The sequence below is a fragment of the Bos javanicus genome, chromosome 20, assembly GCF_032452875.1.
Source record: "Bos javanicus breed banteng chromosome 20, ARS-OSU_banteng_1.0, whole genome shotgun sequence".
NCBI classification, from domain to species: domain Eukaryota; kingdom Metazoa; phylum Chordata; class Mammalia; order Artiodactyla; family Bovidae; genus Bos; species Bos javanicus.
Window position 1 is genome coordinate 547,721 of NC_083887.1, and position 27,268 is coordinate 574,988.

At 44.3% G+C, this 27,268-nt stretch overlaps 1 protein-coding gene across 3 annotated transcripts in view; it reads right to left on the reverse strand.

Moving 5' to 3' along the window:
- The window catches only part of SLIT3 (slit guidance ligand 3), a 764,694-nt gene that overhangs the window by 194,487 nt on the left and 542,939 nt on the right, over positions 1-27,268 (reverse strand). For all 3 annotated transcript variants that reach the window (XM_061393171.1, XM_061393168.1, XM_061393169.1), the window contains exon 6: positions 4,900-4,971. Coding sequence is in view for 2 of the 3 variants with exons in the window: in XM_061393168.1 (XP_061249152.1) it covers positions 4,900-4,971 (72 nt within the window). In the remaining variant the exon portion in view is untranslated. The remainder of the gene's footprint in view (positions 1-4,899; positions 4,972-27,268) is intronic.

Genomic DNA, 27,268 nt, shown 5'->3' on the forward strand with positions numbered 1-27,268 from the left:
AGGTCTTTGCAGAGCCAGCCTATGATGATATCACTGAACTTCCAAAATTGGTAAGTGACAGAAAGGCGAATGAGGCTTTCAAGACAGCACACACTGGTTATCGAAAGACCTGTCAGATTGATGTGAGATTTGGCCAGTACAAGTGCTTTATCAAGGGCAGACCACTCACTGAAAGTGTCTTGGGGATGCGTTCCTAGCATTTTGGCAGCGTATCTACCAAACTTCTGATCTGCTATGTTTGTCTTCTGGCTAGGAGACAATGTCTGAGAATCTTTTCTCCCATAGTACTATTGAAAAAAATTTAAATATTTGATTAGCTAGGTTGTTTTTTGTTTCATTTTCCCCTACTCATTTTTTTTTCCATTCAATATTTTTTCTGATTTTTTTTTTTATATAAGATGGCATGTAGGGCAGAGAGGAGCCTGGTAAAACTGGTGACATGCCTGGCTGTCCTCAGCCTAGCTGGTGGGGGTCTAGACACCCAGGCTCAGAGTCCCTCCAGAAATGATTCCTGGCCAGCCAGGGAAACGCGGTCTTGGCATATTCGACTGTGGTTTACAGACGCCTTACCCAGAGAAAACTGAAAACCGAGGACGTGAACCGCCAAGTGTACAAAGCCGCAGAAATTAGCGGTCTATGATTTGGGTAACAGAAGGGCGTCTAAAGGCGAGGTAACAGAAAGTGAGGTCCCTCAACTAAGAAACGGAGCAGCAGCGAGGGCCAAAATCGATCGGTGACGCCCAGCAGTGAGGAGAAGTTGTCTCTGGGACTCAAATGTAAGTCAGTGAAAGAGCAGGATGGTTTTTTTCCCCTGTGAAGTTGAGTTACCTTCAGCTTTATGGGGACCCATCCCTGGGTAAAGGGAATGACAATCTCAGAAGCTGTGGGAGGCTCCGGAGTTCTCCTCAGCAGGACCCTGAGGCCCTGGGAGCTCCCCGAGACCAGCTCTCGGGGCCAGTTCAGACCACCGAGGCACATGCTGGCCCTGCCTCAGCGGGCCAACACCCGAGAGCCGTAGTAACACATATTCTGCTGCTTGCTAGTTAGGCAGTTACTTGGCTGCTCTGAAATAGGTATCCTCTGTGAAAAAGAAGGCGACAGTAAGTTTGATGGAGGGGTGGTGAGAATGCAGAGAGATAACGGATATAAAGCACCACCTTCAGTGTCGGTCCCAGGTGGCTTAGCAGTAAAGAACCCGCCTGCCAGTGCAGAAGACGGGGGTTCGATCTCTGGGTCAGGAAGACCCCCTGGAGAAGGAAATGGTGACCCACCCTGGTATTCGTGCCTGGAGAATCCCATGGACAGAGGAGCCTGGCGGGCTACAGTCCATGGGTCGCACAGAGTCGGACACGACTGAGCAACTCAACCACAACCACCAGTAACCACACACTGAACGCCAGCTATCATCACTCGCCTTAGGGTGCCTTCTCCCTCCCCTTCCTGGCTGCCTGAGAAGGAGAGGCCGGGGGCTCTCTTCCTTTGTGTGCCATACTCCGCGCTGGACATCCCCCACTGGGCATGAGTCAAAAATGAGGCTGAGGTGGACAGATTTCAGTCTTTCCAAAAGCTTGTACAGATCCTTACTCCTCACCGCTAGGGGTTCCTGCCTAGACTCACCCTTTATGTTCAGTGCAACCAACCTCAGCCTGGATGGAAAGAAGTTTTATGGCATTTCCATCCACAGAAAGGATGGAATAATAGGGTGATCCTGTGTGAAATATTTTCAATACTAGTTTTTGTCCCTAAACTTGAGTTAATTTTAAGAGAGATTTCTTTGAGGTAATGGGGACTCTTTCCTTATTTTATACTTTATTCTGCCTCACGTTGGAGAGAAAACATACACGAAATACTATATCTCATCTTCTTTTATTTCCCCACACCACGTGGCATGTGGAAACTTCTTTTCCCAACCAGGGATTGAACCCATGGCCCATGCAGTGGAAGTGCAGAGTCTTAACCACTAGACTGCCAGGGAAGTCGCTATATTTTGTCTTCTTGATTTGCAGGCTTTAAAAGCTTTAGATACTTAGAGATGGCCTTTGTGGGGAGGGTGTGTTTTGCATTTCCCTCCCCGTCCCCCGATGTCTCGGTCTCTCTCTGAAGGATTTATTAAGTTAATATATGATGCCCTCACTTAGCTCCTATTTATTATTAATACTTTATTGTCAAGTTTCTTTATAGTGCCTAAGTTGTGATTACAGAGAAATATTATAAAATGTCAATGTGAAGATGAGATTTGGAAGGTCTGGGGGTGGGGCAGGGAGGGTCTTTAAATGGAGATGTCAGCTCCAGCCAATTTCAGTATGCTCACCATGAAGATGGATGGTTCCAAAGCTATGTGCCTCTGCTGGAAATTAAAAACCCATGGAATACCTGATTATGATTAATTTTAAGTACTTAGCCATGTGAAGCCAAATGACAGTGTCTTTAAAACAAAGCTATTGATCTAGCTTTGTTTAGAATTGAGAAGATAAACTAATCAGATCCTTTGAGCTCTTTACAATGATGGGGAGAGAGAACTTTTTTTTTTTCATAGTCAGTTTTTAAGCTTCAAGTTGTGGTGTATCTGGATAAAAAATACATATACATCATGAATATTATATATATATATATACGCACACACACACACATATATATATATACATATATATATATAAAATCAGAGTAGACAGGACAGTTCAATTCTGTCCTGGACAGGGGTTTGATGGAGATGAGGGCATGGTGGGAAGAAAGTTAGGGAAGTGGAGGGGACCCCAGGTGACTCAGATGGTAAAGGATCTACCTGCAATTCAGGAGACCTGGGTTTGACCCCTGGGTTGGGAAGATCTCCTGGAGAAGGGAACGGCTACCCACTCCAGTATTCTTGCCTGGAGAATTCCATGGACAGAGGAGCCTGGTGGGCTATAGTCCGTGGGGTCGCAAGGAGTCAGACACGACTGAGTGACTACTAGAAATCCTATGTAGTATAGAGGGCATCTCTTAAAGTTAAGGAAACAGAGAGGTAGAATAACTTGGCCAAAGGAACACCACACCCAGGACTCCACACCCAGGGGTGTCTGATTAAAGCTTCTCACTCCCCCCAGACAGCATTCCTGGTGAGGCAAGACGACACCCCGCCAAGCCAAGAGCACTGACATGTGGACTGTCAGGTCATCACAGCTGTTTTGTGGCAGCTAGCCACTTCCATTTCTTGGTCCCTTCCCAGGGAATTTTCTCCTCCTTCTCAAGAAGAAGGTGATATGCTCCCAGCAGCCCTTTCTACAGAAGCTTTTTTTTGCAGTCAGGGAAAATCGCGCCTACCCTTCTCAGCTCCAGCCTCTTGATAAGAGGAGTCCTGGGTTACTAAATTTGGGCTGGCATCCTTTCCCAGGCAGACACGCATTTGGTGCTGGTTCCGGGGTCAGAGTTTGGGTGAGGAGAGACCATCCATCTTAGGAATGACAACCTGACCGACCTCCTGGCTGTGGGTCCTGCCTTTTCTGTACGGGGGATTCTCGGCTTTCACCCGATCTCCAGCAGCTTGCAGCATCAGCATCCCCTTGATTTCCCGTGATTCCTCTTGGAATCACCTTCCTTTCACACAGTGTGGAGAGGGTGTCTCCAACCCACTGTTGCTGCCTGTGGGGCCAGGTGAAAAGGAAGGTGGGCCTCCCCTTGTGGACAAAGGGACATTTTAATGTACTCATTCATTCATTTGTTTGACATTTATTCATTCTTCTGGAAGTCAGAGATATGTAACCTGGTGACCATGTGACTTTTTTTTTTAATTTTCAGGGAAGTGTACCTTGCCCTTATCATTCTGGCTAGAACTGTACCATCAAAATTATTTTTAGAAGCAAGCAATTACAGAAATTGGAAAGGGGAAGTCCCTCCACGATACGGCAACCACCCCCTTCATTTTCCAAGTGAGAGAACGGAGGCTGCAAACACAGACGGCACTTGCCCAAGGTCACACGGCTAATTGAGGGGCCGCGCTGGGGCTGAATCACACGTCTCCCAGCGCAAGTTCTGCTAGGCTTGGTCACCTTCCTCTTCAGGTTTCCCCAAGTCAGAGACAGCTGGAGGTGTAGTTTGGGGCGGGGGAGAACAATCAGAAGGTTTTCTTACACAATCCAATTTTAGTCTGAATGACCCGGGGATGACTCCTAGCTGACTCTCCCCCTGGAAATCAGGTTTCCTTAGCTAGACCCATTTGAAAATCCAGAACACATGAAGACAGCTACACGTTTTTCCTAGACAGGGTATACAAGGTGGTCTTCCGGGGAGGGGTTCATCTCCTCTCATCTTCTCCTTCACCTCCCAGCCCCTGTCACTTTAAGGTTACTGCTTAAAGTTTGGATTTAAACCTGAGATGGGATCCCAGGAGCCACGGCCATGACTGGACTTTACTAGCTGTCTGGCACTCCGCCTGGTTCTCTGCCAAGGTCCCTTTCTGATTCTGGGTGATTCCAGCCTCGACCCCGCAGCGCTAGCTCTTCCTCATCTCCCAGACCTGTAACCTGCTCTCTAAGCCCACACTCAGATGCTCCCTGAATGCTCCGGCAGGCACTGGGGGTCTACTCTAGCCCATCTGTTTCATCCAGCAACAAATATCATGGGAGCATCGGGGGAGAAAGGACTCAATCGAGACTTAATTAACAGGAACCCCAGTTTGTGGGAGGTGAGAAATCACACTTTGCTGCCCGCAAACACTTTGACCAAGGTGAGCTGGAGGGATCTCCCAGTTCCCAATTTTAATAGCACTGCAGCAAAAGACACAGAAACGCATCCACACGGACCCCTGGGCACACACACTCCCCCTGTCTCTTCCTCACCCGGACGGGCACTCACACACATACACACACACACACACACACACACACACACGCACACCAGGCAGCAATCGCAGAATCAACTCACAGGATCTCCAAGTCACGCAGCGCTCGGAAGGCTCCATCTTCAATGCAGCTGATGTGGTTGTTGTCCAGTTGCCTGTGGAAAAGCAAGGGGAGAGCATGAAGGGCTGAGCGGGGGCCGTGCGTGAGCCGGCCGGGCGTCCCCGGTCCCCGAGCACCGGCCCCTCCACCCTCGCGGCTCTGCTCGCCCGCCAGGAGCTCGTGCAGAGCCAGCCTGTCTGCCACGCTGCTGTCTCTCCTCTCTGACTGTCTGAGGGAACTACACAGACGAGCGCACCAAAGGCTGTCAGGTCTCAGTAAATATTAATTGCGCATTTTTTTTTTAGGCAGAAGGGAGTAATTTCATTACATTAGGGCATCCAATCCATTACGAGCTCTTACCGTCATGTCACTGAAACAATTTCATTAAGCTAAAGGCCTGTAAATCATTGGAGGTCACTGCTCTGCCCTCGGTGACCTCCCAGAATGCTTTCTTCCCCCTCGCTCCCTCTCCCTGTCTCCCTTTTACTGGAAGTTGCAGTCTTCCGCTCTGACACAGTGCTAAATCTTTAGGCTTTATCTGCCCAAGAGCAGTGAGGGTGCATGGGGAATATACCAATTCCAAATTAGACTCAACTAATCTAATTTTATAGTCTTTTTATTATTCTAAGCACCAAATGTCTGTGGTGGTTTGATGCCTCTGTGCTTTGTTATGGGGCCCATCTGGTAGGTCATTCTATTGAAGCAGCCTCTGACTAAATACAGATTCCCTCAAACTGCATCAAGCATCATCGACATTAAAGAAACTCATTGATGGAAGCGTTCCTGATGGGGGGAAAAAAGGACTATCGTTATCGCTTTAAAGATGTACCACTTAAATTTAAATTGGGGAGAATTAAATGCACCTATTTGGGGACTTTTTTTCTTATTTCCCTTTCCATCTTTTGAGCCTGAAAGCCCTGTCTTTTAAAAAGACGCCTTGACTAATATACATTCCAGTTGGGGACTAAGGTTATTCTAGTTGAGCGATAACAAATAGATACTGCTATCTCAAATCAAAATATGCCTGATGTGTAAGTCAGGAGATTGATCATGACCACACCTCAACTTAAATATCATCTATTATATATATTATAAAACTCATTTAATTAAAAACTATTTTATACAGAAAATAGTGATTATCACCATACTGTCTTAAATTTTGTGTGTGGAACACACCACGGTCTTTGGAGGAGGAGGAGCAGTAGAAAGAAGTCTAGCTGTGGTGACAAATTCTTGTCTAGACTCCTCTTTCTTTCTTTTGTCTCAGACAGAATCAGTCCTCTCAGGTGGAGGGTTCTCTGGCTGCTGGAATTTACACCTGAAACTTGAGCTTGTCTTGCGCCAAGACAACTCTCTGCAGAAGATATGTCAGAGCTGCGTTTGGTAGCCCTCTTGGAGTTTTTATATTCTGCTGAAGGAAGGTGGAATTACAATTATAATCCTGTTATCATTGGAAAAAAATATATAGATGTAGGATTGCATAAATGCACATGAATGAAATATGTACAATCAAAGTGATGGAGTGCATCAGAGCAGATGGGCTCTGCTGCGGTCCCATGGGGAATTGAGTCATCTCAAAAGACGCTCAGGATACAACACACTAAGCATTTAGAATGAAAGAAGCAGCAAGAAATGGGGGTCTCAAGAAGCAGAACCACTCCGTAAGTTGATGAATTCCACATCTAGCCTTCAAAGTCCTTGCTGATGCCAACTCATGCGTTATCTCTGAGTAGTTCCTGCTACCCCAGGTTCTTCCCGAGCCTTTCTTAACCAGAGTTTAGAGAGTGGCCTTTTTGTAGATTTCCCGTAAGTGTTGGAGCCACTGATTCCCCGCAGAAGTTCTATTAAGGCAGTTTAGTACTACTGTCCAGCTTCTAGATTTATCATCTGTTTAAAAGGGTCGATGAATCAACAATTTCTGCCCTGCTACAAGGCCACCAAACCTTACCAAGCAGAAATGTGGAGTTGGCATTTGGCTCCCAGAAATTGTTCAATGAACGTGCTGAATTCGGCAAAAACGGGACCATCCACCTAAGTAGAAAAGTCTCTAAATCATCACATTGGGAAGTCTGGGGTAGTGCAGAGAGATGGCCATTTGTGGTGCGCCTGCTTTTGTATAGGCATGTTAGAGAGGTCCTGGCTATTAGAATATTGTTTATTTGCTGGATTTTGGAAGCGTTTTCTATTCCTTTTCTTTACGAGAGTGCCAGAAACCAACCAGAATACTCTAAATGTACAGCACTTTACATGGAAAGAATGCAACGTTCCGGGGAGGAAAAAACTCATAGAAAGGAGAAAAAAGAGAAGTGGTTGAATGAAATGAGAAAGGGTAGAGGGAAAGGATATGTGCAAAAGATTTTAAAAATCCACTACTCAGTCTCCCATCAGGGTTCTGCCGCTCAGGATACAGAGCAGTGGCGACCAAGAGTTGCTGAGAGGGTCCTGCTCATTTTAAGGCTAAAAGCAGAGATGTCTAGTACGCTATCAATTACATGCTGTTTAAATAGTTTTCAGTGGGTGGCACAAGTCAACACCTTGTTGTGTATTAGTAATGGGGAAAACTGAACTTTAATATAAGCATCTCTGTGGGTATATTTTATAGAGTGTGTTGGAAGCCATGAAATGTATCAAAATTTAAAATATTTATGCTGAAATGTGCTTTTCTAGAAGACATTTATTATAATCTAGATTGTCTCCTTTCATTCTAGTCACAGATAAACAGTATCCCCGCTTTGGTAGTAAAGAGTTCTTCCCAAGATGTATTGTTCATTTTGAAAGTCTACGGGGTAAATGCCTGAGAGGGTCTTGTCAGGCAAATGTAAACCCGAGTTATTCACTTCCCAACAATCACATCTGCATGGCACTGAGCCTCAGAGTGTTCATGATACGCTCGTTAATTATCTGCAATCAATTCTTATATTTCCTGCAAATAAGCTAGATCCGTAAAACAAAGTAAATACACACTCGGTCCCGACAAGGTGTCATTTTCTTTCTAAATTACATCTCAGACACATACAACTTAGTCCTGAAGCACAGAAGGGAGGTGAAATAAACGCAAATGTGGCATCTTTCTGTGGGTATTGGGAGAGAAGTGAAATTAGGCACACAGAGACCTTCCAGAGCTAAGGATAAAACGTCTGACTTAGCAGTTTGCCTCCAGGGGTGGACAGAGGCTGCCGACTGGTGTTCTAAGCTTTCTGGTCAAAGGTCCATATCGCGCCTTTGAAGACTCATTCAAAGGTCCTCTAAGGACAAATCAGAAAGCCAAGCACCCCCTCCACACTCTGTTTACTCAAGAATCAGGTGCAAAAGGAACTCCGGGAATGGGAGCACTGAGAACCTGGCCGTCTGAAAGCACCTGGCGGCTCTCTTTCTAGTCTGCCTCGGCAGTGAGAGGTGTGTCTGGCCCCGCTACGGACCCTGACTGCCTGCCGCACAAAATAACCGACCCCAGTGCCCAGCCTAGTGCCAGGGGCTTCACAGCTGTCGCCTATGGTTGTAGGATGAGTCCTTCCAGCGCCACTGTGGCAGGGCTGAGCTCAAAAATATGTGGACGGAAGCTCTAAGCCATAAGCCGCGTGGTTCTGGCTGCGGCCCTGTGGCCCCATCACTAATGACAATGGAGTGGTCCTTCAGGAGCACAGGGTGAGAGGCGGCCTTTCTGCCTCACACATCTCCACTAGCGAGCGTCTGGGGAGTCTGCTTGGAGTGAAGGGAGATTTCCACAGGCGCAGAGTGAGGCTGAGGGGCAGGAAGGCAGTGGGTGGAGGCGGCTCTCACTGTCCTCTGCTTTATACAGAATACTTAATGTGATTTACACTCCCCCACCTGTGAATCAGGCAAGAAGCCCCCAAACATTCATGATATTAAATTAACTGCTCTAATTTCCCTGGGCAGCTCCGATTTCGGCAAATAATGTGAGTTGCTAACATGATACCAAAGTCTGTTTAGAAAGGAATCCTCAGACAAGAACTAAAGGCAGACACCCCAAGAGGAGCTTTTTGACTACTGTATTTTTATACTCTGAGAATATAAACAAGTCAGAAAGGAAAGTCAGCATGAGTGAGGACTTAATCTCCACAAACAGCAGACAGGGAGAGTGGGCTTTTCACTCTTTCCATTTGTAAGCATAGTATTATCACAATTCATCTCTTTCGATTGCAATTTCAAATTTCATAATTGAAGCAGGATGGAAAATATTTTTGTGGCTCAAAAATGAAAAGAAGCATATCTAAATCCTTTTAAAAGGGTGTTAAAAAAACTGATTACAATTTTGAACCATCTACCGATCTCTCAACCACCACCATCACACAACAAGAAACAAAAGAAAATTTCATGATTTCAATGATACATTTGAGACTCTGTGAGGAACACCTTGAAAGTAGAAATCTCCAGAAACAGGTTTTTGGAGAGCTGGAAGAAAAGAATTCCCAACTAGTTATCTAGATGCAGTGTCTACACTCTATACTCCAGAGTACACCTACCCAGATGTTCACCTCTCATCCAGATGTTCTGGGGACCCAGCATCTCAGCCCGGGGACGGTTAAACTTAGCCTCAGGGCACTGCCAGTCTGGGCCTCAAATCCAGCTGCAGTGCCTTGCTCTAGGACTGCAGCTAGAGTTGCTGCAGTCCTTCTGATGCTAAATGGGCAAAGTAGCTGAAGTTTAGCACCCTCTGCAGTTAAACAGTTTGGTAATTTCCAAGCAAAACTATCTACATGAAATGTGTGAAATAAAGAAATGGAAGGACTTCTGCACGAAATTTGCAAGGGAAGCCTAATAAGAAATTCAAAGCAAGTCTGTGGTCTCGGAATCCAGCTAATGAACTTATAGTTAAAGATCCTGTTAGAGCAACTGAGTATTATTAGATGTTCACACTGTATTAGGGACTGGGATAGAGAATGAAGTGTGAGATACCCTTTGAAAGTATCTGGAAGGTTACCTGCGGTGCTTACATTTCAACTATCTTAAAATGTATAAGAGAATTCTAAAAACTATAGATGTGCTCCAATATATACATATTCAAAGTGTATTTCTACACCAAGGAGAAATAGAATTTTGCAACTATGAAAAGAAAATAAAAGAAAAACCCTGGGGAAACCCCTGTTTTCTTAAAACAATCCAGAAGACAAAACACGAAGTAGCTTTGACTGGCTCTTCTTTTTCTCCCCAGCATTCAATTGTCCTTTAAGAAGAAAATAAGAAATCTAGTGGCATTTCTGAAGGTTGTTTTATATGACAGTTTAACATTCTAAAAAAATCATTATTGAAAAACATATTACAGAAGTATTTGTCTTCTGCTGGTAGGGTCTTCAAAAGAAAAAAAAATAAAGCTCAAGGTTATTTTAACTGGCAAAAGGAAAAAAATTGCGTTCAAAAGAAATGCAGACACTTCATATAATTGAACACTGGTCACACTCTGTAGGCAAATCGAACACTTGATCCAAGCCACAGTCTGCTAATGAATTGTCACTGTCTCTCATCATTAAGGAGCTACTGTAATTCTGCATTAAAACAACATCTCAAATGAGCAAAAGGAGGTTTATCTATTATTTTGCACATTTTGTACACTTGTCCACCAGACCCAAGAATACATGCATATAGATTTGTTTACTGATCTATGAATTATTTATGTATCCACAGAGATTCCTATATATAGAACTGACAACTTTATGCCTATTTCTCCTACATAATAATTACATGTACTGTCTCCCTATTGTATACATATAAATGCAAAAGTATATTATAAAACAGGTAAAGTAAGTGGTATTGACTTCTGAAATTCAATGTGCCTGCATCCGTCATACTTACAGAGTAATTTAGATAATTAGGTGATTGTCAGCATTCCCAAACCTCAATCAACCAAACCCACTTTGCAAAGGACACAGTCTTAGGTTAATTAAGCTCTCTGATCAGAACATTCTGCCTAGAATGTAGTTAAAAACTGAAGCATGAATCTGTTTTGCCAAGTAGCGTTATGCATACTTTGCCACATGGCTAGCATAATACCTTTTATTTAGTATATATCATATTGCTGTTTGACATATGCAACTTCTCAGCAGGAAAATAACTGCATCCACTCCAGTAGATGCTCCCAAACTCAAGCTCTGCAATAATGCCAACCCAGATGATGGATTAGCACCAAAGCAGCATGCCAGACCTTGGAGAATAAAGGCGTGTTTTACACATCGCTGGGAAATATCAATAACTCCACTTCTGTGTTTACACAGTTTCCGGTTTGTTGGGGATTTGGCAAATGAACTTGTGCAGAAAAATGCAGGGGTGGGGGTGGTTAGAAATCCCTGCAAATTAATTTAGCAGGAAGGATGGTTGTCAGGAAGACGCTGAGCTCTCGTTTATTTTGGACAAGTTTCAGAAACAGATTTCTGGCTTTTCTAGATAAATAAAACAATAACAAAACCTCGCAGATAAAGGGCAAATCAAACGAACACACCCCCTATTCATAATGAGAGAACTTCTTTTCTTTCTAAGCAACTTTTAGACCAAGGGACAGAGGAAGTTTGGCTATTGTTGTAAAATGAGCTCTCTTGTTTTGAGGCCTGCTTCACATCCAGCCTTTCTTCTGTCAACCTGATGTGAAGACTAAAGCTCTTTAGAGCTAGGATGTGCAACTTAAACACGTTTGCCTGGAACTTCCCTGTTTAAGTATGGAGACTTCTGAGACTGCTCTAGGAAACTCTTCTGTCCCAGGCGCTGTATTAAACCTCTGGTGCTGACTCTGTTGGAAACATTTATTCTCAGCACCAGTTTACTTAAATCTTATAATGTCTGTTGTTTCACAAACTCAGCTTTCAGTTACATCAACTCTAAAAGGCTCCTTACTGCAGCTACTGTAAAACGGGCTGCTCCTTTAAACACTCCTGCAACTAGGCTAATGGGAGCCCTCAAAGTGGCTGATACATTCTAATGTGATTCTTAACTTCGCTCATCAGGAATTATTGATAAAATTTCTTTGTAAGAAGCATCCTTGCTGATGTCATGAATACTCAGAGGCCAAACAAATAAAAGGCTATCTCCATAGTGATGGGGGCAGGTTTGTGGTTTCCTTAGTTACACTCTTGAGTGATAACCATCTGGGGTTCCTCCCTGGCAGAGGGGAAAGGGAGTTAGAACCTGGAAAGATGAAATGTGCTTTTGTTAACAGGCCTGAGAGTTATCTCCCACATCTCTGTGTTTGACTTTTTAAAAAATCAACCAGTACAAACTGTAGTGAGTTTAAAAATTTTTTTCATCCTTGTGGGGGTTTTGGAAATTTTCCCTTTGGACTCTGGAGAGAAACTATTTCAGCCGTGAGAATATGACCTGTATGCGCAGCCAGAGCAGAGAATTTCTTCTTAGCCCGAAGCGGCTGCGGGCTTCAGAGCCCAGACAGGATGCTGGTTTTCATTCAAATACAGGAGTCCTAAGCAACACTCCTCTGGGCTGAAGTTGAGGATCTCTTGGCCCCCATCACAGGAGGGCAGGGGTGGCTTCCTAAGACTTCAAAAAGATCTTGGTTTCCCTTTAAAAAAATCACATGGATCTCTCATGTAGAAATTAAAAAAACTTTCTTGAATTCATTCACCTTTCCAACCCATATTAACTACTAACTTCTGGGAACTCTCAATATTTGCTATGTGTCTTTTTCATAAAATGGAAGACTAGGGCTCTTGTAAATTTCTGGCATGTGAATAAGGAGAGTCACATCAGCCCCAGGGGACCTTGAGTCTCAAGGTTTTGGGTTTGCTTGGGGCTTGCTACTCCTTTCTTCTGTCCTGTTTCTCCCTCTTGGAGTGGGACCCTCTGTCCTCTACCTGTCCCACCATTGTGTTTTGGAAGCAGATATATATGTGATTTCACAGGTTCACAGCTTTTGCCTCAGAATGACCCAATAGCTCGAGTCCCACCCATATCTGATTTAGGTGATGTTTAGAGGAGACTTTAGATCCCAGTTCGATTCCTGGGTTGGGAAGATCCACTAGAGAAGGGATAGGCTCCCCACTCCAGTATTCTTGGGCTCCCCTGGTGGCTCAGCTGTTAAAGAATCCACCTGCAATGAGGGAGACCTGGGTTCGATCCCTGGGTTGGGAAGATCCCCTGGAGAAGGGCAAGGTTACCCACTCCAGTATTCTGGCCTGGAGAATTCCATGGACTGTATCATTCATGGGGTCACAAAGAGTTGGACACAATTGAATGACTTTCACTGGACTTCAGACTTTTAAGTTGAGGCTGGACTGAGTGTGGATCTACTGGGATGGAATTAATGTATTTAGCATGTGAGAAGGATGTGAATTTGGGGGGATCAGGGGCAGAATACTATAGACTGAATGTGTCCTTCCACCAAATTCATATATTGAGGCTTATCCCCCAAAGAGACTAGGAGGAGGGACCTTTGAGAGGTGATTAGGACATGAAGGCAGAACTCTCATGGATGGGATAAACGTCTTTATAAAAGAAGCCCTAGAAAGCTTCCTTGCCCCTTGCATTGTGTGACCGTATACCAAATAGACAGCTATTTAGGAAGCAGGACCCCAGCACACACAGAATCTGCTGGCACCTTGATCTGGGACTTACCAGCCTGCAGAACCGTGAGAAACACACATCTACTATTTATAAGCCACCCAGTTTATGACATTTTTGTTACAGGAGCCTGAACAGACTATGCACCGTCCATGCACCCGAGTCTCAACTTCCTCTTCTGTGAAATGGAGATAACATTTAACCTGAAAGGAAATTTCCAGTATTAAAATGATGAAATGTATGCACTCTGAAAATGTGGCCTTGCTTAATTTTCTTTGCTTTGAAATAAATAATATTAAATATAAGAATTTGACTCACATAATCTCTAAAGGCTCTTTCAGCTTGGAAGATGTGCAGCCTGAGGTCAATTTCTTATGAGATTTTTAAAGAAAAAGTTCCTGCTCATCTTACTCAGATCCTGCTGTGATTTGAGCTTATCTCTTTATCCCTTCTTCCATCCCAGACCAAAGAATCTATTATTGAGATATTCAATATATTCTTTCTGGACTGAGGGCAGCAGTTCAGACTCACATGCTCTTTGTACTTCTCCAGCTGATATGAGATTGAAATACAAGAAGCCATCAAAACCCTGCATGGAAGACAACACAAAATTTTCTCTCACCAGGACAATGATATCCATATGTACAGCTCCCATAGGCATGAACCACTAAGGAGGGTAATTACAAAATTTAACCTAATTTTTTTGTGGCCATTTGCAGTTAATAAACAATCAACTAACGTCTGGAGCACCTAAACTAGTGAAATCCATACCATCATCTATGGGGTATGATTTCTTCATCTTAATATTCCTTAATCTGTACACAAATGTTGAACAACTCCCTGTGGCCTATGCTGTAAACTGTTACAACAACAATCCAACCACAATAATTGTTGCACAGAGTACATATTCACATTTATTAGGCATTAAGTATTGGGCTGAGCATCTTCAATATGTTCATTAAGTTGGGTCTTACAACATTAGTACTCCAATTTTACAGAAAAGGCAACTAAGGATGAGTTCCAGCTCTCAGCTTGGCTTTGAATCCAGATCAGTCCATTGCCCACAGTGACTGCAGGCGATGCTGCTTTTTTTGTACACGGCCCAAACTTCTTAGCATGGCACTGCCCACCTCATCTCTGCACCAGAGAAGAGTGCCACACACTCACTCATGCTGGTCCTTTCCCTCTCCTCTGTTTGGGAAATCCCTTCCCCTCCATCAAGGCCCCCCTCAAAGCTCACATCCTCTATGAAACTTTCCTGTGCAAACTCAGCCAAAATGAACCACCGTCTCCAAAACCTCCATTAAATCGCTTATTTCACATCAGTAGAACTAGCTGCAAACACAGAAGGAAATCAAGGTTCAGAGAGGTTATGTAGCATTTTCAAGGCCACTCAGTGAATGCATTGAAGAATCAGGTTCATACCTGTCTCCCTGCCTGGGAGCCTGAGGTTTCATCCTACTGGTATGCTGCCTCTCTCTGACTTTTGGTGTGGAGGGACAGGGAGCCTGTTATGACTTAACTCACTCTTCTTTGCATAGAAAGAGGCTGGTGAGAAATGTCAAGGTTGGTCTCAGCATGTCACTGGGTCCCAGTTGCTTTCACTGGCTTGCAAGCATTCTGACCCAGAAGATGGGAGGTGAGGGCAGTACAGTCCCCTCACCTCCCCTGTGTGTGTCTGAATTAGATTACCTGGGAGTCCCAGGCCAATTGACTTTTTAGCAGCATTGGGGAAAGCAGGCTGATTTTAGCTCCAGTTTCTGGGAATAATGGGGAGGGACCTCCACCCTAAGAAGACTGCCACCATTCCAGGTCACCTACTGAGATGGATGGGCAGCCTCCTGACCAGGCTGGCAGTTTAGAGCTTCTCAAGCAGGGGCAAGGCACATCCAGAGAAATGGCTCTTCTTGCTCCAGGCAAGTGGCCAATTACACAGATTTTAATCAGTCTTTCCAGGGCCTGACCTTCCCCAGTGTGACGCAGGTCTGTCTTCTAAAGGTATACATGCCACAGGTCCTGAAAGAACTAGGTAGCCCTCAGCAGGTCGTGTACTCGGATGTACGGGGTCAGTGGCCATTAGCGAGGTGTCACTCAAAGATATCTTTGTGGCAGCAGAAGCCAATTAAAATGTGTCTTGTAAGCTCAGTGTAAGGGGATATCAAGGTCTGTGTAATTAACTGTTGAAAAAAGGGGCATCAAAACTCAGCAACATGGGCAATGCTGATAACTATGTTCAATTCAGCAAATGCACAGAACTGAAATACTCTAGGAAAAGGCCAGCTTCTTTTTCTAAACTAGGACTTGTAATGAATAATGGATGCCTGGATTCACTGGCAACAGGACAGCAGGGGCAGGATCTGTCTTGCTCACAACTGCACCTTCTTCACAGCACCTGGCACATAGGAAGTACCTGGTGCAAAACCCTAGGGGGTCACAATGAGGTACTGCTTTACCCCCACTAGGATAACTAGACTCCAAAAAGATGGAAAGCAAGTGCTGGCAAGGATGTGGAGAAATGGGGACCCTCCTACATGGCTGGAGGGAATGTAAAATGGTACAGCCACTCTAAAAGACAGTTTGATGGTTTCTCAAAAGTTTGAACATAGAATTACCCAATGATCCGGCAACTCTACTCTGAGGGATATACTTAAAAGAACAGAAAACAGCGTTCAAACAAAAATTTGTACACAAATGTGCATCAGTTCAGTTCAGTTCAGTTCAGTCACTCAGTCGTGATCAACTCTTTGCGACCCCATGAATTGCAGCATGCCAGGCCTCCCTGTCCATCACCAACTCCCGGAGTTCACTCAGACTCACGTCTATCGAGTCAGTGATGCCATCCAGCCATCTCATCCTCTGTCGTCCCCTTCTCCTCTCACCCCCAATCCCTCCCAGCATCAGAGTCTTTTCCAATGAGTCAACTCTTCGCATGAGGTGGCCAAAGTACTGGAGTTTCAGCTTTAGCATCATTCCCTCCAAAGAAATCCCAGGGCTGATCTCCTTCATGTTCACAGGACTATTTATAATAGCCCAAAGGCAGAAACGATTCAAACACAGCCAACGGATGAACGAAGAAACAAAGTGTGGTACATCCATACAATGGAATATTATTCAGTCGTTAAAAAGGAATGAATCCCCATCACACTACAACATGATGAACCTTGAAAACAAACGCTCAGACAAAAAAGGACCCATGTTGTATGACTCCATTTATGTGCAATATCCAGAACCTATAATCTACAGAAACAGCAAACGGATTAACAGCTGCTGGAGACTGGGGGTGAGGGAGGGATGGGAGGGGCTGCTTAATGGGCACAGGGTGTCCTCTGGGGGGATAAGAACGCTGTACGTCAAAATGATGGCTGTGCAACACTGTGGGCGTACTGAATGCCGCTGAACTGCATACTCGAAGATGGTGAAGTCTATGTTATATGAATTTCACTTTTAAAAAAATTAAAAAGAGGAGCTTTCTGAGGGCATCCCATTGCGAGAGCAATTCCCCTGTAACAACATCACAGGAAAAGGCAGGGAAACCTAGGACCAGGTCTTACATTGGGCACAATCAGGCAGGAAACCCAATTCGGCTTGATGTGGAAAAAACATATCTTGGCATTTGTAGAGCAATGAGAAAGATGGAAAGAAACAAGGCGGGGGGGGGGGGGGCGGTGGTTGGGGAATTATTTGCAGCAAATTTTAAAACTCTCTCCTGGCTGGCTTTGGGCACACTACCAGTCACTCTACACTTAGGAAAAAATAAAATTGGTTTAAGCAAGAGAATGAGGATCCTAAACTTGATGGAAAGGGCCAAAATCACCTTCTCTATTCTCAAGGCAAATATAAAATGCTGGGGGATTAGCCACTATTTTGTATTTTCCACACCACTGCTCTCTCCTCTCCGTGGGTAGCCAGCATAGATAACTCGGTAGATTGTGTCTGCATTTCAGAAGCCGAGTTCCTCACTTTGTTTTCACCCTTCTCGGGACTGGTTCTCTGGGTTCCCTCTCTGAGAAGGCTGGAAAAGAGGCCTTGGGCTTTCCTTCGAGGCAGAGACAATAGCGCCTCTCACTAGAAACCCTTCCCTGGCTGGGCGTCTGGTCTGTGTGGGCTGTGGGAGCCCTTAGGCGAGGTTTGTGGGCAGAGTAAGGATGGAGGCCAGCTGACAAAGGTGAGTCATCTTCCTGCCTGCTGGGCTCCGAATTCCCACAGGACTCTGCGCAGCCACACTGCTCTCACTGAGCTGGATAAATCCAAAAAAATTTGGATTAGAAAGAAGAGGCCAGAAAAACAAAAGAGAGAAAGAGCCAGAAGCCAGAGGGGTCCTTGTGAGATGGTTCCCACCTGGGTACTTAGGTGAAAGCCAGGTTAACCAACAAGCGTCCATGTCCGGAGCCACTGTTTCTGACTTTCTGTTGTGGCTACTTTAGTTTAGCTGGCCATACCCAGCCTGATGGCTCAGCGGGTAAAGAGTCTGCCTGCAATGCAGGAGACACAGGAGATGCAGGTTCGATCCCTGGGTCAGAAGAGCCCCTGGAGTAGGAAATGGCAACCCTCTCCAGTATTCTTGCCTGGAAATCCCATGGACAGAGGACCCTGGTGGTTTACAGTCCACGGGGTTGCAGAGTTGTACACAACTGAGTGACTAAACACACACACACACACACACACACACACACACACACACATAGCCTCAAAGAGGTTTCTAATTCCTTTCCTGATTCCAGGAAAAAGAAAGGAGGACATGCTCCCACTTCAGAACTAAGGATAAGAAACACCACACTGGGTGGGGTGGGGGGAGGCACACTGGTTCTCTTTTTCTCATTTGCCAGTAGTACAGTTTTATCCAAGACACTGTGGTTTAGTGGGGAAAATAAAAACAATTTGCTTGGGAAGCAGAAGACAAGGATCTCTGACCTTGCTGAGTCGTGGTCTAACTTCTGTAGGCTAAAATTTCCCTGTCAGTCAAAGACATAAAATAGATGATTTCTATGCGCGCCTCATGAGCAGACATTCAGGGCTGCAGAATATTATTCCAGCCTCTGGATCCTCACATGAGGACTTCCTTATTTTGTTGTTATACTATCCAAGGAGTGAGATTTGATTTTAATGCAGTATGTCGAGAATGCAAATATGAGTTTCTTCTTGTCTGGAACAGTTAAAGACAGGAAACTTTCAAAGCACTAGAGATCTGAACAGTAGGTTGGGGGAAAAATACAAAAATGAATGAAACGTGCTATCAACTTCTTCCAAACTGCTCATGGGACCCCACCAAGCTCAGACGCCCTCACCAGTGCCTATGGGGTAGAGATTTGTGGAGCACATTGCAGATAAGACAAGTCCAGCTCTCTCAGGCTTCTGGATGCTTCTGGGGTTAGCAATAAGGGGTTAGGCTCCTTTTGCTTCATCTCCTTGAAGTGTACCCTTTTAGAAACAGTATTTCTTCCCATTAGTCACAGAGGTGATTTTTGTTGTTGTTTTTAAAACTTTTTTTTTAAATGTAGACCATTTTTAAGGTCTTTATTCAATTTTGTTACAATATTATTTCTGTTTTATGTTTTGGTTTTTTGGCTGCGAGACAGGTGGGATCTTAGGTCCCCAACCAAGGGCTGAACCCACTGCACCCCCTGCATTGGAAGGTCAAATCTTAACTTCTGGATCACCAGGGAAGTCCCAGAAATGACTTTTGAAAAGCACTGAATAATTTTTCAGTGGCATCAGAAAATGAAGGCTAGTCACCCACATCTCACAGGGGGCCGACACAATGTGGAACACAGCCTCTGAATGCAGAAGGGAGAAAACCACCCTGGGGTGATACCCTCAAGTTGAGTAGATTTATGGAGAAGCTGCTGGGAGGAGCCAGGGCAGAGAACGAGCCTTCTAGGGTTTTCCCAGGATTTGTCAGTAAAGTACATTAACAATGGGAATCCTTACCCCCAGAAACAAACTTGGGATTGGCACTGCTCTTTCTGGCAAGTTCACTCTATTTTTATATCCTAGACTGAGCAACTTCACTTTCCCTTTTCATTTTCATGCATTGGAGAAGGAAATGGCAACCCACTCCAGTGTTCTTGCCTGGAGAATCCCAGGGACTGCGGAGCCTGGTGGGCTGCCGTCTCTGGGGTCGCACAGAGTCGGACACGACTGAAGCGACTTAGCAGCAGCTTGGGGCAATGGCAACCCACTCCAGGACTCTTGCCTGGAAAATCCCATGGACGGGGGAGCCTGGTGGGCTGCAGTCCATGGGGTCGCTAGGAGTCGGACATGGCTGAGTGACTTCCCTTTCATTTTTTACTTTCATGCATTGGAGAAGGAAATGGCAACCCACTCCAGTATTCTTGCCTGGAGAATCCCAGGGACAGAGGAGCCTAGTGGGCTGCGTCTGTGGGGTCGCACAGAGTCGGACACGACTGAAGCGGCAGCTAAATGTTAGTTCCCTCACAGCCCTTGAAATTTCAAGCGCTATTTTTCCAGCCTCTCACACTCTCCCTGCGGAGCATGCTCCTCTCCGTGCATGAAGTCCCTGGAAGCAGCCCGTCACGCATCGGGCGCCCAGAGCGCTGAGCTCCCGCATCTGCCGCTGTCCTCGGAGCCCGAGCCCGGCAGGCACAAACGCAGCAGCCTGCGTCTCCCTATGTCGCCTAAGTTCTTCCATTCTTTTTGTTTTCCCCTTAAGAAATTCGTTTTCAAATTCACCATCCCAGGTTCCAACTTCCCATCCTGGGTTCTGAACATCCTGTCCCAGGCACCCACATCCTCAGCAGAGGACACAGCACATTTTCACCCCAGTACTCTGGTTCCTTTACCCCCGGGCAGACTGGATTCAGGGGTTCGAGATTCATTTGTGAACTGTAGAACGGGGGTGACCCCTGCCACAAACGAGTCTCCTCTAGACAGAGGGCAAATGAAACTGGAGATGGGCTGAGCCCAGCGGTCCTGGCACAATGAAGGGTGCCATCTCTCAGGACTCGAAAACAGAAACGTCGGAACCCATCTGATCAGAGGAAAGGGTTGGGTAGGGTTACTCAGAGCTAACATTTCCTTTGTCTGTGATGGATAGCCACTTTAGAACTATTTCCTTCCTGAATTTTCCTTTGGTCAGTGTCGCGGGGGAAACGGGGGGTGGAGGAATGGGGTCTATTTCGGTCACAATGTTCTATGGACCCCTCCAAGAAGAGTGCAGGGCTAGAATTGTGTCTGTACAAAAGGTTTGCATTAACTGTAATGAAGCAAATGACAAAATCAATAAAGCGGGAATTGTGCGGCTGTCATAAAGATGATGTAAATCCAGGGTTCACGATGGTTATGAAGCTATTTAGAATTGTAATTAAAACCAGCACCATTTTTTTTCAAGATAAAAGCCCCTTTGACAACCATAAATGCAAGCTACAGGAAATTTTCAACAAATATATTCAAAATTAATGTATGGCACAAAGATGGCATAAATTAACGGTGGATAATCCATAAGCCCAGGCTTCGGAATGTAAGAGCACTGAGTAAAGAGATTTCGATTTTGCATTTGGTTTTCAAGCGATGTGGTTTTCAATTTTAATCAAGTTAAAGCTTGACAGAACACTTAGAAACTCTGAATGAATGGCATATTTCTGACAACTACTTTTCAATGAGACTGAAAATGCTGTCTCTGTATTTGTACAACTTGAGATCTGACAGCATTTGCTATTTTATGCATCCCAGATATTTCAGAGGAGAATCTAAGGTGTGGGGGGGGTGTGTAGGAGGAGATGACCTTCTTGTTTCATTCAGGAGTGGGAGTGGATGAAGTGGGGGAGGCACAGGATGGGAGGTCCAGTCTTTTGGTACTGATGAGCTATCTTCCTTGGAGTTTCTTTTGAGTCCTGATTAGAAACTGTAACACTGAGATGTCTTGGGAAACATCCACCTACCTACCTATCTATTCACCTAACTTCAGAGCATCACTGCTTGCTTTTAGGTCATGGACAATATACCCTACTATGGCCTTCAGCCCCGCTGAAGGAGATTCTAGCCCTCTGGGTGATTTTAAGAGTCACTGAATATCAGTGTTGGGAGCAATCTCAGAGATCATCAGGTCCAAGTCTGTCATTTTTAACAGAAGAGGAAAGTGAGGATTAGAGAGAGAAAGAAATACTTAAAATCGTAGGATAGCATTAGGCAGTGTACTCCGGACCTGATCAAGAACCCCTCAGGTCACACTATTTGGAGCGGAAGGAGTGACATATGCTAAGTCAGTGAAAAACTAAGACAGAAAATGGTGATTAAATTGCATTGTCAAGTCTGAAGTGCCACTAGAATTCAGATATGCTTGATTCTTTCAATCTATTTGGGGCTTCAAGTGTGGTAAGGAGGTGGTTGGAGGAGAGAGTAGGTAGGAACTGAGGAATCCTAGTGATTGAGGGGTGTATTCATGTTCTTTGCTTTTTCTGTATTTTATGATGACTTGACATCTTAAGGGGTGTTGAGACTTTAGGGAGAGGCTGCCCCTCCCAGAGCTAGTTAAGTCCTTCAGATAATGAACAATTGATCAGTGAGCCCATCTTTCACATACAAACCAAATGGTCCCCAAGTACCTTCTTTGCCTAATTCTCACACACTGAGCCAGTATCAGTGTGTGAGTCACTCAGTCATGTTGGACTCCTTGTGACCCGTGGACCACAGCCCACCAGGCTCCTCTGTCCATGGGATTCTCCAGGCAAGAATACTGGAGTGGGTTGCCACTCCCTTCTGCTGGCCTTCTTCCCGACCTAGGGATCAAACAATATTTCCCCTCCCTAAATCACCCCAGGACCTGGTGCCAGGCTAACAGGATAGTCCCTCTGCCCCAAGGCCTGAAATTATTCAGACTGGCTGATCCCAAGCTGTTTACAGAGTTCTGCTTGACTTTCCCAGGAATCCTCAATACAGTCTGCGATCCTTCCCTCTTACTTCTGCCTCCTGCTCTGGTGCTTCCTGGTGTGGCCCTGCGTGGCATGGTGTGCCTCACATTTCTAGGAGAGCTCTGAGGAATGATGAATTTTTCTTTCAATGGCATTGACCTCCCTGTGTTATCACTCAGTCACCTTTATAAATTAAGACCCAGACATAGGTTTAAGGGACCCAGGTTTGGGTTAAAACTCAGGTGCACTCTCTGAATGATCCTAGACAGGTTTAATCACATTAAAAAAAATATTGTAGTTTTATTGGAGTATAGTTGATTTACAGTGTTGTGTAGTTTCAGATGTCCTGCGAAATGATCCAGTTACACACATACACATATATTCATCCTGTTTTAGATTCTTTTCTCACATAGGTTATCACAGAATACTGAGTAGACTTCCCTGTGCTATACAGTAGGTCTTTGTTGATTATCTACCTTATATACATGGTATAATCACTGTATTTTTAAAAGGAGAAGCGTGGACTATATTTTCTTCAAGTTCTTTCTAGCTTCGTAAGTCTACGACTCTAAGTAGAGCCACCTGAATTCCAAGTCCTTTGTTCAACAGGTAGCGAGGCAGGCTGCTGTAGACGAAAGGCAAAGCTAGCCAAATCACTTAGTATAAAAGCACAGCTCACGTGTGTCTCAGTAGGAGAATAGGCAAAGAAAGGAATTCATTTTAGGAACTCTAATTGCATTAAGGAGCTGATTCTAGCAAATAGTCTTGGATGATAGTCTACTCTGATGCCTCGTCCACGGTGATGGATAATCCAGCAGAGAGGCGCACACCCACAGCTCCATTATCCTGGTTGACAGCAGGTCCCCAAACTGCACAAGGGCCATCTCAATTGCCAGAAAGGTGCGGATTTGGGGAAGCTGCTTCACAATGGACCCAAAAGAAAGCCGAATGCCAGCCTTCACTTTTATATGACCCGAGAAGTGGAAAGAGATCCCAGGAAAGTTTGATTCAAACCATTCAACCTCTGGGACATGCACTAAGAAAATCCCTCAAAATTCAAAGCAGTAACTCCTTCCTTGGGAACCTTGCGGTTTTTGTGTTTAGGGCAAAGATGGGCCTTTGTTTTTTAACAATAGCACCAGGAGCTGTAGTGAGAGTATCACTTAATGGGCTTCAGGAGATAAAACTAGGAGAGACGGCCTTCTCTTTTGAGAGCATAGAGCAGGCCCATTCCTAAAGTAGAGTTAAAGTTTAGAGTCTTGGCTTGTGTTCTGTGTGTTCTCTGTGTTCCCTCTAGCTGGGTAAGGCTGACTCACAGCTGAAGGGATCTCTTGGGATATCTGAAGTAAGGCATGGGCAGTAAAGGCAGATTAAAGGAAATGGGAGGGAGAGCCTGTTTGAGGGCATTTTTGGAAAGCCCCTTTTGCTTGGACTCCTGTGAAATGTCTTAAATTTTGAGTGCAAAAAACTCCAGAAATTGATGGTAGTTAACTGGGGTTTTATTGTCTGGCAGGGTTGTCTTACTCTATTATGCTGGGTTGAATCACCAGCACCTAGCCACGCCCTCCTTCGCATTCATTTCTCCCTTGTCTATAACTCCTAAAGATCATCTAACAGAAAGCAGACTTTTATCTGCTTCATTGTCTGGCTTGGGTAACAGTGTGTGCCGGGAACGAAGGAAAAAATGCCACACAGGAAGCACCCATGTTACGAGCCCCAGAGCATTCACAGACCCGAATTAAATAGGGGCTGCTCACAGCAGCACAAAGTCTGTTTTGCCTGACAAATGAGTAACAACTCAATGTCTGTATCTTCCCAGTGAACCAATGCACTGGTTCATCTCAGTGACCACACAGGGCATACTGTGAATTTGGGTGTGGAGTCTTATTTGAGAAAGACTCAAGCCAACATCTTCAGGCTTGTGAGCCGAATGTGCTTAAGTAGACAAAAATGATATTCAGCCAGTGATCTAATTGACATTTTACTTGGGCAAGAAAACTGAGGCCGGCCCAACGGCAGGCAAATTCATTTTCCAAAGGTCATGGGGTTGGCTGCTGGTGATTTGTTGTTGAAAGATATCTCAGGGCTGGTCAAGGCCACAATCAGAGATGCCAGTGGAATACAAATAATTCCTCTCATTCAAAACTGGCAGCCAGGACCATGGGTCAATGTGGTTGTACTTATGCAAATAGTAATGATCACAGTTTCCAGTTACAGAGGGTCAGTGGTGACAGAGACAGGCAGCCTGCGGCATGACCGGCTCAGAGTCCTTGTGAGTCCTTGTTCAGGAAAATACACTCTGGTATCTTGTCCCAGAGAATTGAGTGAAATGGAAGTACTCCCGTTCTTTGGGCTGAGATCGGATGGATTTCGTTAAGGCACAGAAACATTTTTGATATGTAAATATACGCACAAGATAAGGAAAGTCCAGAGAGCCTCAAAGAGTCCAGAGAAACAAGCAGCAGCCTCTCCCGCCCCCTCCCCTCCAGTTTTGTACTTTGTAGTAATTACTTTTAGAGTTTTCTATAAATTTGTCCACAGAGATTTCACATATCTAAAAGTCTGTGAGAACAAATAGTAGCACGGTGGTCGTGGCAGTTTAGTCGCTAAGTCGTGCTCAACCCTTGAGACCTCATGGACTGTGGCCTGCCAGGCTCCTCTGTCCATGGGATTCCTCAGGCAAGAATGCTGGAGTGGGTTGCCATTTCCTTCTCCAGAACAGAAGCATACTGTCCTAAAAAGCGCAAATGGCAAAAACCTGCACTGATCCTCCTGCATCTTGTGTGCTCATGAATCAGCTTTGGATGCTGTCCTGTGTCATATAGAGAGATCAGTCTCCAACAGACGAGTGAATAAAGAAGATACGGTATATGTATGCGTATTTATACACGGAGTATTACTCAGTCACAAAAAAGAATGAAGTAATGCCATCTGCAGCACTATGGATGGGCCTAGAGACTATCATACCAAGTGAAGTAAGCCAGAGAAAGACAAAGACATCGTCATGTCACTTACATGGGGAATCAAAACACAAACGACAAACGACACACGAAGTTATTTATAAAACAGAAAGAGACCTGCGTGCGTGCGCGCTAAATCGCCTTCATTGTGTCTGACTCTTTTGCCACCCTACGGACTGTAGCCCTCCAGACTCCTTACAGACACAGAAGACAAATTTATGGTTACGAAAGGGGAAAGGGGGTGGGGGACGGAAAAATTAGGAATTGGGGATTAACAGATACACACTGCTATATACAGTAGATAAACAGCATGGACCTCCTGGGTAGCACTGCGAACTATATTCAGTATCTCGTTATAATCTACAGTGGAAAAGAATCTGAAAAAGAATATGTATATTCTTATATATACATATACATATAATTGAATCACTTTGTTGTATACCTGAAACACTGTAAATCAACTATACTTGACAAAAAATTAAAAACTTGGAAAAGAATCTGAAAAAGAATATGTTCTTATATATACATGTATATATATATATATGTACATATAATTGAATCACTTTGTTGGATACCTGAACCATAAATCAACTATACTTGAAAAAATTAAAAACTCATTTCCTAAATTACAGTAGCACTTTTTAAGTGTTTAATAGCCATACATGGCTAGCAGCTACCATTATTCTGTGCTAATATAAAACACTTCTGTTATTACAGGACATTCCACTGGACAGTGTCCGTCTAGAGAATCACAAGCAGCAGCACTAGGAGCATCAGATTAGACCAGCCCTGAAGCCTGCCATGCCTCTGGACTCCAGATACGTGAGCCAGTAAATGCCACTGTGGTTTGAGCCGAGGTGAACTTAGTGTTCAGCTCCTTCTAGCTGGAAGCATCCTAGCTGGCTAGACAATCAAGCTGTTTAAATATTAAAAATTAAGACATTTCATGTACCAAATAAAACTGGCTCTCTCATATGACAGCTCCCATTATTCTGTTTGGCTCTTTATTAATTAAAATGTTTCAAATTAAAATATAGTTGATTTTCAGTGTTATGTTAATTACTGCTATATAGCAAAGTGATTCAGTTTTATACACACACACACACATATATATATATATAAATTCTTTTTTAAAATATTCTTTTCATCATGGTTTATCATATGTCTGGCCCTTTGGTAAGCACTAAAAGTTTTGGTCAATTAATAAAGGAATGATTACATAAATTAAAAAATCAGTCTCATTGCTCTTAACTACGCTTCAATAGTCCAGTAAATGACACACCATGATTTATTTAACTAGAGTCCTACTAAAAGGTTTTTAGGTGGCTCCTGAGACATTTTCTATACAAATGATATTGACCTATAAATCTTTTGGGGACTTGCATAAGTTTACCTTTAAAATAAATTCATAAAATTCAAACAGATGGATTGAGGAGTGTATGTATTTTCAATTTTGATAGCTGCTGTCCGATTGCTTGTTGGGGGGATTATACCAAGTGACACTCTCACCATCAGTGTAAAATACTACCCACACCTTTGCCATTCAGTGTCCTACGAACTCTTACCAAGCACTCAAGGAATGTCTCTAATCATATCTAAATTTCCTGGGAAGAAGTTGGATGCACAGGCCTGGCATTAAATGGCCATGGCTAAAATACATTGATTAAGGCTTTCTCTGCCACCTTATGTGAGCTTCCTAAAACAATGCAAGCAGGGCAGGTTTTCTCTACTCTGGTCTTTGTTGCTGTCACTTTTAAGTAATGTTGTTCATTGTAGAAATACTAAAAGCCAGACAAAGCTAAAAAAATAAAACCATTCAGGTATATACTCAAGAGAAACGGAAATGTAAGTGAATGTTCATGCATCTTGGTTCACAGTAACCAAAACTTGGAGACAACCCAAGTGCCCAACAACAGGGGAATGGAGAACTGTGCTGTCATATATCCACACCACGGAGTATTACTTAGTGATCAAAACCGATAGACAACACAAGGTGAATTTCAAA